This window comes from Dipodomys ordii, unplaced genomic scaffold (assembly GCF_000151885.1).
Source record: "Dipodomys ordii isolate 6190 unplaced genomic scaffold, Dord_2.0 Scaffold33, whole genome shotgun sequence".
Taxonomy (NCBI): Eukaryota; Metazoa; Chordata; class Mammalia; order Rodentia; family Heteromyidae; genus Dipodomys; species Dipodomys ordii.
Window position 1 is genome coordinate 65,944 of NW_012267249.1, and position 11,567 is coordinate 77,510.

Sequence of the window (11,567 nt, forward strand, 5' to 3'; positions counted from 1 at the left end):
GCTAGAGCTAAAATACAATGTATGATAAATGAAACATGATAAATGAAACAGGACTCTAAGCATTCACACACAGTGAGGCCAAAGGAGGATACTCTTAGGAGAGGAAAACAGGCTAAGTGGCTATGTGCCTCTGGTCATATACAATAATATGTATTGAAATGACCTCCAGAAAATGGAAACAAGAGGGTTTTTTTTTCTTTGTTGCTGTTTGTGTTTTCCTTTATTCCTTCCTTCCTTTCTTTTTTTCTTTCTTTTTTCTTTTTTTGTTGGTCTTGAACTCTGGAGGCTTGGGAGCTGTTCCTCAGCTCTTCAGCTCAAGGCAAACACTCTACCACTTGAGCCACAGCGCCACTTCCGGCTTTTTCTGCTTATGTGGTGCTGAGGAATCGAACCCAGGGCCTCATGCATGCAAGGCAAGCACTCTACCACTGAGCCACCTTCCCAGCCCAATAAACAATTTTTTTTAAAAAAAAGAAAAGTATGTAATACTGGTCAAAAAAAGCCAGAAGTGAAGCTGTGGCTCAAGTACTAGTCTTGAGCGGAAAAGCTCAGACACACCACCTAGGCCCTGAGTTCAAGACTCAGTATCAGGAAACACACACACGCAGCGCTGTGATCTTGGAAGGAACCATGTCACTGACCTGGGCATCAGCCTTTTCCTTGCCCTGGCTTTCGTTCTCACTGTGCAACTTCAGGTGGCAACCATCGTTCCATCCTGGGTAAGTAGCTATTTCAGAAAAAGTGTATTGGCTCCTGCGAGTGTGCCAGCCTCTGTGTACCGGGCATCCGTCAGGGTAATTGGTCTGCATCTGAACCCGTTTTTATCTACTTCCGACGGTGCGTGGACCCCTCTCTGAACCTCCTTCACTCTACATGCACCTTCATCAGGCCGGTGGACTAGTCCAGTCCTAGGTACCCAATAGTTGCGCGCACCTGGCGCCGCGTGCTTACCTGGCGTGGGGCGGGCCGGCAGGCCGTCTGCAGTGGGGCCGCGGAGGCCTGGAGAGGCGGGCAGTGGACCGCGACTGGGAACCCTGACCTGACTGACACTCAGCAGACTGCACGCAGGAGGCGGGGAAGGCGGCTCCGGGGCGTGGCTTGGGTCGGTGGGCGTGGCTTGGAGTGGGTGTGTCCGGGGCGGGGCGTCCCGGGGGCGGAGCAGGAAGGGGCGGCGGCCGTACCCGGCTTCCGCGTCGCGGTCCTTAAAGCACCTGCTCGTCCTCCGCCCGTACGAAGGCGCCGCCTGCTTACCCCCGGGACGCGGCCCCATGGAGACGCCGCCGTCCGCGGCTGGCGCTTGGCGGGGTGAGTGGGCGGCGGGGAAGGCGCGCGGGCCGCGGAGTCTGGGCGGAAGGGGGTGAGGGGGGGTTCCGGCGGGGTCGGAGCCGAGCGGAGGAACACGGGGCCGGTGCTGCCCGCCTCGCCGGGCCGGCCTCCCGCCTCGCCGGGCCGGCCTCCCCGCCTCGCCGGTCTTCAGGATCCCTAAGGCTTAGCTCAAGTTTGGGGAGCCCCGGGAAGGAGGCGCCGAGCGCGCCCGGGTTTCGGTCCGGGACGGGCTGGCGTCACCGCCGCCCGGCAGCCAACCAGAGCCTCCCAGCAACTTTTCTCCCCGGTTGGTCACCCCGGAAACTTCCCTCCCCCGTCCCGTCCGGGAGTCCAGCCACGGGCCGACACCTCCTAGGCCTGGGCCCTCGAGTGTGGGACGGGTGGACGGAGGTGATGGCTTCCACCGGGAACTCCCCTCCCGCCGTCCCCAGCCCCCCCCCCGCCCGCTGCGCACACACAACGCACTCACAACCCCAAGTTTCCATCCGAGAGCCCCGCCCCTGCCTTCTGGGCCCCCTGGGTTGACGTGGGGGTGATTTGGGTTGTGGGGGGGAGGTGGAGTTAGACCAAGTTCAAATTCTTCGGTCGCCAGTGAACTGCAGAATGACCTTGAGCAAGTTCTCAATGCTTGTGCCTCTGTTTCCCCCGTATATAATGAGAATGATGATCATCCCCAGCCGAGGCTAGCTTAAGCCGACACATGTGGATAGTTTGTAAGTAGTCGGTGTGGTGGGGCAGGCAGGAGAAAATAAAAGTGACATTCCTTGTTCCTCAACTCTGTGGTCGTCCCCCAGGACTTGTGACAGGTGCCTTTCTGCAGTCCGAGATATGAATGGCCCCTGTGACACGGACAGGCTTATCCAGGAAGCCAACTCCAGCATGAGTTTGTGGGGTCCTGAGGACAGCTACAGCTGTCAGGGAACCCCCCAACTAGCCCAGGAACCTGCCACTGAAGAGGCCTTGGCTTCAGAGCTGCAAATGAAGGTGGACTTCTTCCGGAAGCTGGGCTATTCATCCTCTGAGATCCACGGAGTCCTACAGAAACTGGGGGCCCATGCAGACACTAACACCGTGCTCGGGGAACTGGTGAAACATGGCTCAGCCACGGAGCGGGAGCACCAAGTCCCACCAGACTCCTGCCCTCAGCCCCCTCTGGTGCCTCGGGGTGGGGGCACCCCTAAGGCTCCCGCCCTGGAGCCCATACTCCCAGAAGAGGACAAAGAAGGCAGCCACCTGAGGCCTGTGGTCATCGATGGAAGCAATGTGGCCATGAGGTACGTGCCACTTCAAGAGAGCATGGATGGCATGGAATGATTGTGGTGTGCTTCTACCACAGTGGTAGAAGGGCATACAGGCAGGAGGTTGACTCCCCCATGGACTGCTGGTGAGGGGAAGGGGAAGTCCTCCATGTGGCCCTCCTGCACGACACCTGGCTCCCTTAAACCAGACTTTGGGTTTTTCAGCAATGGCCTAGGATTGAAAACACAGGGGTTCAAAGCCTTGTCCAGTGCCACACTACTGCTGAGTCGTAGGGCCAGGGTTCAAATCTAGAATCTTCTGGCCTCAGAGCTCACTTTTTACTGTGTAGTCCCTGATGAAGCTACTCTCTCAGGCCTCCATTCCTCACTTGTGACAGGATGCCAGATGGTGCCAGGGATTAGCCCGTAGGCTCCAGCTCTCTGTAGGAACCAATCACATAATGAGCCTCATTTTCTCATCTGAAAGACAGAACTATAGCACCCCTTGGGTGGTCCTCATGGGTGTAGCTGCTATAGAACCTGGAGGGCCCCAAATGCCTGGCAGTAGTTATTCAGGGGCTGGGTCCTCTCAAGTTTCCTCTGAGGGGAAGTCGCCCTGGCTTCCCAAGGTGTGTTGTGGGCAGGTAGCTGATGCTGTGGCTGAAGGTGAATGCACACCAGGCAGATGGACTGCCTGGACTAGACTGGTCTTTAGGAGATTCCTGGCCTTGTACTTGTCTCCCAAGCACATCTTACAGGGAACAGGATGAGGTGGAGGCAGAGGGTGAGGGGAGGCTGCCATTGACCTGACTTCTCCCTCCAATCTAGGCCCCACCCTCTGGCCCTCCTTTCTCCCAGTTCGCTGCAATGTGGCTGGTGAGTCAGGTCTGGGTGGATCACCCAGAAGGAAAGGTTCCTGTCTGGCATGGACCCGGGGAGACCCCAGACACAGGGGAGGGTTTCTCTGCTGGCCTGAGAGATCAGGTGGGCTGCTGGAGGCTGGTATGACATCAGCCTCTTCTCTCTGGCACTTGGCCACACCTACTCCCAGCCCAGCAAGGGCAAGTGAGCTGTTTAGCTGGTCTTGGCCCGGCTCAGCAGGCATGCAGGTGAGCCAGCTCTCTTCCATCCCCCTCATCTGTCTTCTGGTCTCTAAATGGACTGGTCCTGGACAGGAAGCAGAGATACATTGGGGCAAGCAGATACAGCCTGTGCCTTGAGAGTTCAGGATCCTCTCTCAGGCTCCAGCCTGATCTGGGCTAGAGGGTCTGTGACTTCTAGGCAGAAGGAGTCTAGGGCAGGGAGGAGAGCCAGTGGTAGAGGGGTACAGGGGAGCTGAGGTAGCGCTGAGAGAGCCTTTGCCTGCCGGCCTGACTGCTGGGGGTTTCTAGGCTGGGGCAGAGGCAAGAGGGGAATTCCAACCTCGTACTTCCTGTCTCAGCCGCTGCTATGTTCCTGCCCTTCTGCCCCCTCCCCGCAAGTGCAGGCGGGCTAGCCCCTACCACATGCAAATTGTGGGGAAATTCACCTCTGTTTCCTTCTAAGGGAATTTTTCTCCACTAGTCCAGCCCAGCCCAGGCAAATCTTTTCACCTGGGGAGCCTAGCCCAGCCCTGCCCTCTGTCCTGGGGCGGGAGCCACGAAGCTGGAGTCTCCCACATAAATACATCTCTTCAGTCTGGTTGGCTGGGCCAGGCTGCCGGTGCCGCAGACCTTCAGGCAAGCTGGACTCCAGGGGTGGAAACCTATCTAGTTTTTCCTGGGCCAGTTCCTGAGTTGCAGTGAGCTGGGTGGAAGTCTAAGGTACCCAGGCATGGGATGTTGTGGTTCTGCCAAGAGGAGCACTGTGCCTACCTGCTGAAGGAACATTCCAGATGCCAGGGCTCCTGAGAGCAGACTCATTCCTAGCCAGCGTTTTCAGCGTCCAGAGGCACTGCACACCCTAGCAAGCCTAGTTCCAGGCTTAGCAGTTCTGGCCCAGGAGAAGCGAGCGCACACACAGGTGAGTGGTGTGTGCGATCAGTGTAGCTACCACCTGGGGAGACAGCAGAGGGCTCACAGAAGGTGACAGTGTGACGGGGAAGCACTGGACATTGCAAAGACACACATCAAGGACCTGATTCGTCCTGGCAGGTCAGGAAAGGCTTCTCAAGCTACAGAGCCTTCAGTGGCTCTTGGAGGGGCAGGAGTTTACAATGTTCATCATTTTTCCTGTTCCCAGACTGCTCCTTCATCTGCTTTCTTCCTCCCAAAGTTTTGTGGGAACACACACTTACATTCTTAGCACTTAGGAGGCAGGAACATTGAGAGTTCAAAGCCCACCTGGGCCACATAGGAAGTTCCAGTCAACTTGGATAAGACCCTGTCTCAACACTTGAGGTCTTATGTTAGGGGCAGGAAGGTAATCCAGTGGCACCAGTTCCAGTTCAATTCCAGGTGTCCTTGGAATAGTCAGGGAGGTATAAAGTGCTGCCTCTGGCCTCCAGTTGTCGTCAGTCCTGCTCATAATTGTGTGAGCATTAACAGAGAGTGGTTATGAACACTGGCTCTAATTCTGCATCTCTGCTTCATTATTGCTGTGTGACTTTAGTGACTAAGTGACCCTTTCTGGGCCAATTTCCTCATCTGAAAAAAAGGAGGGAAAGGCCCATGACAATACTCATGGGCTTACTGATGATTCAGTGTTGAGACTTAGACTGTCAGGTTGGTAGCTTTTGGCAAATGTTAACTGACAAGCAACTGAGTGATAGGAAGGTACCAGGCAAGGATGAAGGCTGCACTGGAGCTGGACTGTGTCTCCCCTACAATTTATACTAGACCCTGGAGCCCATTATACCCCCCAGACAACCTCCATGCTTTCCACCACCCCATGCCCACTGCCTTCTCTTGGGGCTCCAGCTATGCCCCCTACCCCCACAAGCCACACACAGGATGTGGTCTGCTATGGACTTGCCTCTTTTGCGTAACGTTTATTCTGCCATATTTTCCAGACACAAGAGTCTGAGTTGCTCATTAAGGGGTCAGTGAAAGACAGAGCTCTGGGCAGGGAGCCCCCAACCCCAGATCTCTCCTCCCTTGACAGGAAGTCCACTTTGCTGATCTTGCCTTGGCATCAAATCAGCATGAAACTTGTCCACTGACATGGCCCGTCTAAGGAAGCTCCTGTCCACTGGGCCCATTTTTCTGATGGAGAAACAGAGTCAGGGCAACCCCTTCAAGACTGTCTTCTCAGTAATCCAGCCACAGTTTGGTGAGATCTGGCCCACAGACCTGGGCTGGCAGGGTATCATTGCCCTAGCTCTTCTGGCCAGCTAGTGGAATCTCTAACGCTGCCTGGCCATCTTTTTGCCTCAGTCCCAGAGGAAGTGAGGGGATGGGGACGGGACGGGGTGGGGGTGGGGGCCGGGGGGGAGGGGAAGAGGGATGGTGGGGAGGAGCCTACAGCGGCTCAGGGAATTGGCCTCTTGGTAGGAAAAGCTTTGCCTTTCACTTTCACACTGCACATCGAGAGACCCACTGTCACTTCCTGTCCCAAGTGTAGCAGACTGACACCCCTTTGGGGTGCTAGCCTATAGCATGGTGCACAGACTGAACTTTAATCCGGAAAGATCTGGTTTCTCTCTGGTGAGTCTGGCTGGTGCTTCCCCGCCCCCAACGCAGCACAGTGCTGTGTCACGGCGTTGCTGTGGAGCCGTGGTGTTGGAGGGGGTGACTCAGTGGGCGTGCGCACATCTGTGTCCCTGTGGTCCTGGCAGCTTGAGGCAGGGCAGGAACTCAGTACCTTTCCCTGGCCCCAGGTGTGTTGTAAGTGGCCCGGCCCTGGCCAAACATGGGTAGCCAATGCTGCCAGATTCCTGGGTGGATCCATACTTTGAGATGGAATCTCAGGGAAAGTCCCTGGGCTGGGGCTGGCCATCCCAGCACTGTGGCAACAGCCCAGGGAACCAGGCCTCAGGCCCCACTGGCCACAGGCCAGGGGCTGGAGCAAGAGCTGCCTTATGTTCTTGCTCAGGCCCTGGTGACAGCATGCTGGCTGCCCGCCCTCAAGAGCTGACCTGTCCCTCCCCTCCCTCCTAGCCACGGGAACAAGGAGATCTTCTCCTGCCGGGGCATCCTGCTGGCTGTGAACTGGTTTCTAGAGCGGGGCCACACCGACATCACAGTGTTTGTGCCATCCTGGAGGAAGGAGCAGCCTCGGCCCGACGTGCCCATCACAGGTATGCGCGTGTATTGCCCTGGGGCCCTGCTTTTCCCCATGAGACCCAAGCCAGGAGCATCAGCTCTTGTCCCAGTTTTTAACTCTCCTCAGAAATCACCGTTGTCAGCCAAACACTGGTGGCTCCTGTCTGTAATCCTTAGCTACCCAGAAGGCTGAGATCAGAGGATTGCAATTCATGGTCAGCCTAGGCAGAAAAGCCTGTGAGACTCCATCTCCAGGTAAATAGAAAAAAGCAGGGCTGGAAGCATGGCTCAAGTAACAGAGCAGCAAGCTGAGCAAAACTTTGGAACGCTGAATTAAAGCTAGAAGCAGAAAAAAAAAAAAAGGTGAGGGGAGGGACAAAAAGTAGAAATTGCTTTGTGCAGCCTCTGCCTCCAGTCCTAGGCATTTCCCATGTTACGCCTTCAACCTCCCAGTGGCAGAGGAGCACTATAGCTTAATACCTGAGGCTGTGGGCACTGGGCCAGGGCAGCCAGGGTTGGAATCGTGGCTCTCCGCCCCAGACAAGGACTTTGATTCCCCTACCTCCACCCCCAGCCTCCTGCCCCTCCTATGTAAAATGGGGGTGAGGTGGAAGTTGGGTGACAACAAGGCTGCATGCCTTAGCCTAGGAGTACTTAGGAAAGCAAGCGTGGGGCATAGGATGAGTGCTCAGTACATATGGGCTGCTTCTTTCCCTTTGCAAGACCCCCAACTTCAGAGAGAAACTTGTTTATAAGTGCGGAGATCTAGGGGGCAGGGTGATGGGGCTGCGGGCTCCAGGAAGAGCTGCCCTTTCCAAACAAGAACTAGTAAGTAGCCCTGTCCTGCCTATGCAAGGGACAAGCCAGCGTGCTTCTCCGTGAACCCCTACAGGACGGGCTGCTGAACAGCCAAAGCCAAGACCACCTCTGGCTCCAACAACCCTGCCACCCAGAGCAGGGGAAGTAAACAGGCCAATAGAACAGCCCTGTGACAGTTCTTGGACTTCAGGCAGGCAGCAGACTCTGGCAGTGAACTTGGCACGGCTGGGTTTCTGCTGTGAATTGGGGTATTAACAACTCCTAGCCACCAGGAGATTGGACAGCCCTGTGGGCTTGATTCAGTCCCTGCTGGGCCCTGACCTATGCCACTTCACTCCCTCAGACCAGCACATCCTTCGGGAACTGGAGAAGAAGAAGATCCTGGTGTTCACCCCATCTCGGCGTGTGGGTGGCAAGCGGGTGGTGTGCTACGATGACCGCTTCATCGTGAAGCTGGCCTTTGAGTCTGACGGCGTTGTCGTCTCCAATGACACCTACCGTGACCTCCAGAATGAGAGGCAGGAGTGGAAGCGCTTCATAGAGGAGCGGCTGCTCATGTACTCCTTCGTCAACGACAAGTATGCTTCCGGGACCCAGAGCCCCCAGGGTCTGGGGACCAGGCAAATCTGGGAGGAAGGTGGATGGGCAGAGTGCACACTGGGACCTGGCGGGTGAGGATCTTGATTTGGAGATGGGCCGGGGTCTATTCTTCAGCTGTCCACATTGCTTCCCCCCAGCAGATACAGCTATAGGATGTGACCTCCTAACCACCTAGGGAGCACCCAGCCTTGAAGTTACCTAAAGGTGTCCCTGGGCTGCGACCCTCTAGATGGGGATCCCTTTTCCCTTGGCTAACCCCAATAGCGTGAAAGAGCTTGGATATCAGGACGTGGGAACCCATTTTAGGGCTACTCTCCCAGTCTCAATGAGGCTGCCCATCCAGCCCTGCCTTCCATATATACAAGTTCCCCAGGTGTCTTGCTCCCATTGAGAGATCTTTCTTCCCCTCTGTAGGTTCATGCCCCCTGATGACCCCCTTGGCAGGCATGGGCCCAGCCTAGACAACTTCCTGCGTAAGAAGCCACTGCTTTCTGAGCACAAGCAGCAGCCTTGTCCCTATGGTAAGACCAGCTCTGCCTTTATACCTTCCTTAACCCTGCCCCTCCGCTTACCTGAGTCTGCCCCTGCCCCAGCTGCTTCCTCCCCTCAGGCCCCAGCTCACCACGCCTCCCCTCCTCTGGCAGGGAGGAAGTGCACCTATGGGATCAAGTGCCGATTCTTCCACCCAGAGCGGCCAAGCCGCCCCCAGCGCTCTGTGGCAGATGAGCTCCGAGCCAACGCCCTCCTCTCACCCCCCCGGACCCCCGGCAAGGACAAAAGTAGCCAGCGGCCTTCACCTACCCCGAAGTCCACATCCGTGCCACTAGACAGTGAGCACAACAGCCCGGATGGGAAGAAGCTGGGGGTCCAGGCATCCCCAGGGCCCCACCAGGATGGCCTCACACCAGCCTTTGCCCCAGCAGGCAGGAGCCTTCCGCTTAGTGGTGGTGGTGGCAGCAGTTTCGGGCCCAGAGACTGGGTCCCCCAGACCCTGGACTCACTCCCATACACCTCCCAGGACCGCCTGGATTCTGGCATTGGCTCCTTGGAGAGTCAGATGTCAGAACTGTGGGGGATGCGAGGAGGGGGTGCTGGAGAGCCAGGCCCTCCTCGAGGCCCTTACTCTGGCTACCGCTCCTATGGATCTGAGCACCCTGCTGCACCTGCCTTCCCTGCTTTTGGCCACTTTAGTGTCCCCGCTGACTATGCGCCTCCCCCACCTGCCTTTGCACCCCGAGAGTACTGGTCTGAGCCATACCCACTACCCCCACCAACCCCAGGCCTTCAGAAGCCCCAGATACCCAGCACAGGGGCTGGCCGCACCCCTTGGAGCAGGGCAGGCAGCCTGGCGAAGGAGCGGGCTGGTGTGTACACCAAGTTGTGTGGCGTCTTCCCCCCACACCTGGTGGAGGCTGTGATGGCGCGTTTCCCACAGCTCCTGGACCCCCAGCAGCTGGCCGCCAAGATCCTCTCCTGTAAGCACCTCAGTGAGTAAGCCAGTGTGTGGCCCATGGCCCACAGGCATGGCAGGGAGGAGTAGGGGAGGGAAAGGAACCCCAAACCAAAGATACTGTAGGATTGTTTCTGGCCCCCATGGCACCTCTAGCTGTGTGGGTCATAAGCGATTACCCTGTTGATACACATTGTATCTCTGTCATTTAGGCTCTCGGTCTGGGGCTGAGGCCCAAACCCTCTTTTCTCAGTGGGTGAGGAGGAAGGCCTTGGGGAGCAGAGGCCCGAGCAGGGTCCTATGCTCAGCCCCTTCCCTGCTCCACCTCACCCCTGGGATGCCGGTGTGGCCGGCTAGTTGGGCACTGTGTGCCCTCCCTCCAGGAACCCTCCTCAGAAGCCAATGCAGCCTCACCCTGCTCTCGCAGGCCATGAGGCTTCATGTTAGTAAGCAAGATGCTCCTTAATAACCCACCTCCACTCCCTCCGCTCACCCATCCCATCGCCAGGGTCCAGGGCCCCCTGTCCCATTCTCTCTTGCCCTTCCCCAAAGATGGGGGGATGACATGTATGCTGTGTACAGACATAAGTTTAAAATATTTTATGTGAAAACTCCGTATCTCTATAAGGCATCAATAAAGAATGTCAGCCATTTTAAAAGTTCATCTTTGTTGTGTATGAGTGAAAGAAAGCAGGCCACTCCCAGCCTGCCGGTCCCGGGAACTCCACGCCATTCTGTTCTCTGTTAAGATTTCGAGAAGTGCTGTGTCCCTTGTGGCTGGAGCGTCTTTCCTAAGGCTTTGGGCTGGCCTTGGTAAGAGCAAGGAGCAGTGGGCACACAGCAGGGGGCAGGGCTGCAGCGGAGGGGATAGGAGGCAAGGTTGAAGTACAAAGGGTAGGACAAGATAGAGCTCTTCTGTTCTGTGCTGGCCAGAGCTGAGGATGAGAAATGACTTGGCAGATAAAATGGCTTGTGAGGGAGCCCTAGGGTGCTCCTCTGGCCCCTCCCAGATACTGTAGCCTAGAACTTTCGTCACAGAGCAGGGAGGAGAGGACTAGGTGGCAGCAGCTTGGGGAGGTAGTGCCAAGGGGCCTTCCAGCAGGTTGGGGTCCTAGAACCAACTCAAGAACAGGCTGTGCCACTGGTTATGTCACCAGGGGCAAGTGGCTGTCCCTCACAGGGCCTCATCTGTGAAATGGGGCAGTTACTTTACAGGGTTGTCATAAGGATTCCACAAGTACACGCTAGGTGTGCAACCCAACACCTGCCACATAGGAAGTGCTCATTAAGATGCTTGGATGTGACTCCTGTAGGCTGGCCTTGGTCCCTATGTCAAGCTGTTCATCTGTCCCTGAAAAAAAGAGGCTGGGCATTCTGACATCCTTCCCATCCCCGCCCCTCTTACAGCCAAAAAATAATTTGGATGTTAAATATCTGAAGTAAAAAGCTGGGCTGTCAGATTGATCCCCCAAATACTATCATCCAGGGAAAATATACTTACTGTTGGTGGAGCTTGTAGGGCACCTGCATTTTTGTATAACTGCAAACTGTAGCTGTACAGTCTGTGCAAGTATCATCCTACTGTCACCCCTGCATGCAAGGTGGGGCTCACTTTACCAGAAGCATGCTCTAGCCTAGGTATAAGGCATGGAGGGCCATAGAAATAGCTCTGACAAGCAAGAGCTCAAAATGGTCCCTATTGCCTCTAGCCTACTCATCAGGTTTTATCTGCACTAAGAAATATCATTGATTTATTTTATATGCTAGTTTTTCCAATTAATTAGTGCTTCCAGATTAAAAAGCTATTTATGGGCCTCTGTTTGTTTTTATGGGACAGGAAGTGAGAATACCAGACTGTCCAGTTCATTATCAGCCACTTGGCAATGCTGAATGACTTGTCCAAGGTGCCACAGAGGAGGACAGGCTGGGGCAGCACATGAGTATGAGTTCCCT

At 56.0% G+C, this 11,567-nt stretch overlaps 1 protein-coding gene across 1 annotated transcript; it reads left to right on the top strand.

Annotated features, from left to right (window-relative positions):
- Positions 1–1,222: 1,222 nt before the first annotated feature.
- On the top strand, positions 1,223–10,256 carry Zc3h12a (zinc finger CCCH-type containing 12A). The gene is made up of 6 exons (XM_013017024.1): positions 1,223–1,305; positions 2,121–2,600; positions 6,641–6,780; positions 7,908–8,142; positions 8,579–8,685; positions 8,809–10,256. Exons 2-6 carry the CDS (start codon positions 2,155–2,157, stop codon positions 9,657–9,659), a joined length of 1,779 nt encoding a protein of 592 aa, XP_012872478.1. The 5' UTR covers positions 1,223–1,305; positions 2,121–2,154; the 3' UTR covers positions 9,660–10,256.
- The last annotated feature ends 1,311 nt before the right edge of the window (positions 10,257–11,567 follow it).